General features: G+C 38.0%; 1 protein-coding gene across 1 annotated transcript; it reads left to right on the top strand.

Moving 5' to 3' along the window:
* Positions 1-157: 157 nt before the first annotated feature.
* Positions 158-2,619, top strand: LOC105315708 (WASH complex subunit FAM21C-like; the record flags this gene model as incomplete). The annotated part of the gene is made up of 6 exons (XM_011410444.1): positions 158-319; positions 577-716; positions 831-1,019; positions 1,616-1,704; positions 1,961-2,252; positions 2,370-2,619. Coding segments are annotated over 6 exons (1,122 nt in total), but the record flags the coding sequence as incomplete, so codon positions are not given.
* Positions 2,620-2,669: the final 50 nt, after the last annotated feature.

Below are 2,669 nucleotides of genomic sequence, written 5' to 3'. Positions count from 1 at the left end.
AGAGAAGCAAGAAGAAGTTAAGAAAAGAATATCAAATGCATACAAGTCAGGAATAAAGACACTCGACGAAGCATTCGAACAATTGCAATACGAGAAAGAAGAAGGTATAAGATGAAATAGCCTCAGGTTATAACTATCATAATTATTATTATTACAGGCTCAGAAGATGAGGATGAAGAGAGTCTGGCTGAGTTCACACCCGAGCCAATACTGGAACCCATTGATCGTTACTCTGCTAGACCCCTACCCCTTAGGATTGGTACCCCTGCCTTCTTTCAAGAGGATGATGTGGTTTTGGGAGAATATGCATCAGAGGAAGGTCTGTGGGCCTGATTGGGCATACAATAGCTATATCATGAATAATTACATATCTACATGTACATTGTATATATGGATGAGTATAACCTTATGTACGAGTACATGTAGTATCAAGAGATTGATGTTTAACAAATCAGGCAGCTACCCATATATTTTGAAATATATATTTGATGTACATGTATAACAAACCACACGTAATATATTTAAATTTTCCATGTATTTCATATTATGTATGTTGTGTTCTTGTATGCTATACAGATGCTGCTGGAGGCTTGTATGATTCAGATGAAGAGTCGGACACTGAAGAGGAAGATGACACAACAAGTGTAATGGAATATGATAGCGAGTTTACTGACGTTGAGGGAGAGGCCAAAGCAAAGAAATCCGATGAAGACCTGGTGAGAACGTTACTATTTTTAGTAACATTGTTAGTTTTTGAAACGTACTATTAATAGAAATACACATATACTATTAATAGTGACAAGAAAATTACTACTTTTATATTTTTATAGTTTGGTTCAGAGTCTGAGAGTGAAGGTGGTGGCGGGTTGTTTGACAGTGAAGATGAGACACGACCAAAGAAGAAGTCAAAGTCCAATCGGTTGAAGGAGGACAGTGAGGATGAGTCTGAGGATGATGATGATAGTGAGGAGGAGAGTGAAGAGGAATCTGAAGAAGAAACGGAAGAAGAAGAAGAAGAGGTAAAATAGATAACTCTTTTTTTTAAAATATGTACATTTGTATTAGACATTGTATATTCAATGTTTAATGTGCATGTGCAGTACTATAATGTCTAATCAAATTAGCTTTACATTACATTCAAGCAGTTGTACATGGGGTATTTTGACAAAAATTACAAGGAGAGAATTCTTCATTTAAAAATTTTTTTCTGATACATGTACATGTTCTTACGCTGTATATCAAGTTTGAGCTGATTCTAATCAAGTTTGGATTTTTTATGAATTTTTAAAGTTGCTCCAGAATCAGACCAAAATCCCTGTACTATAGTACAGGGTCGTAGGCCAAATTTCATCAAAAATGGCTAGGAGAGAATTCTTTATTTTTATAATTTTTTCTGATATATATACATGTTCTTATATTGTATATCAAGTTTGAGCTCATTCCGATCAAGTTTGGATTTTTTATGAATTTTAAAAGTTACTCCAAATGCCATGTACTGTATTGTAGTGCTTAATTGTCAGCTCATGAAGTATGCTGTTTAGCATTTTTTTTTTAATTTTGTTGTTCCGAAAATTTCCAATGTCCAGCTGTTATTTCAGGCTCTGTTTTTCCACAGGTAAAGACTGATTTCCAAGCTGAATTGGCTTCAAAGCTTTTCGGTAAGAGAGTAGGAGGTCTTGATGATGATGAAGAGGAAGAAGATGAGCCCGTCCCATCGGAAAAACCGAAAAAGAAAAAGAAGAAAGAGAAGAAACCTAAAAAAGAGAAGAAGAAAAGCAAAAAAGAGAAGAAAAAGAGTGAACAAGGTACATATGTACTGTACATGTACATGTACATGTACATACATGCATATGTACATGTACATGCATGTACATTATGTCTTAAGTCACATGATGATCACATGACTTTCATTCCGCCCACACACTCACGTACATACAGACGATCTGTTCACTAGTCACAGGGACAGTGAAGAGGAGGAGGAGGAGGAGGGAACTGGGAGTGGTCTATTCAGTAGCACTCGTAAAGGAGGAGGGGGACTGTTCGGAGGAGACGACGATGAGGAGGAGGAGGAGCAAGAGAGGCGTGACCGAGCGGAGTCTAATGTCTCGTCGACCGGGAGTGGGAAGAGAAAGAAGAAGCTTCCATCAGGAGCAGTACCATTGTTTGGAGGAGGAGGAGGGCTCTTTGGAGGAGAAGATCTGGAGGAAGAGGAAGAGAAAGAGGAGGAAGAAATTACTAAGAAATCAAAGAAGGTAAGAAATGAAATGAAGTACTCTGAAAAATGATATTATTTGTACATGTTGTGTATGAGTGTATCGGAAATATTTGTGTAGTCTTTTACTTTTATTGTTAATTTGTTTCTTTTGTAGAAGAAACGTGATGGAAGTGGTAAAAAGAAGAAAAGGGACAAGAGAGCGAGTGAGAGTGAAGAGACAAAGCCTCCAGCTGGTAAAAAGGAGCCAAACCTGTTTGGAGATGACAATGAAGAGGAAGACGATTGGATGACAGAAAGCACCACAAAGAAAGAAAAAGAAACAGCTAAGAAGAAACCTCCACCCACTGGAGGGGATCTTTTCAGTACTCTTGACGATGATGAAGAGCCTTCAGGTGGTCTGTTTGGTGAGTCTCCGCCCTCTGCCCCGCCCGTAACTGATACCGGCAAAGCTAAG

This window comes from Amphimedon queenslandica, unplaced genomic scaffold (genome assembly GCF_000090795.2).
Source record: "Amphimedon queenslandica unplaced genomic scaffold, v1.1 AMPQUscaffold_8623_Cont19434, whole genome shotgun sequence".
In the NCBI taxonomy this organism is placed as follows: Eukaryota; Metazoa; Porifera; class Demospongiae; order Haplosclerida; family Niphatidae; genus Amphimedon; species Amphimedon queenslandica.
Note: the sequence above shows the minus strand (reverse complement) of the source record. Positions and strands in the feature narration are given on the sequence as shown.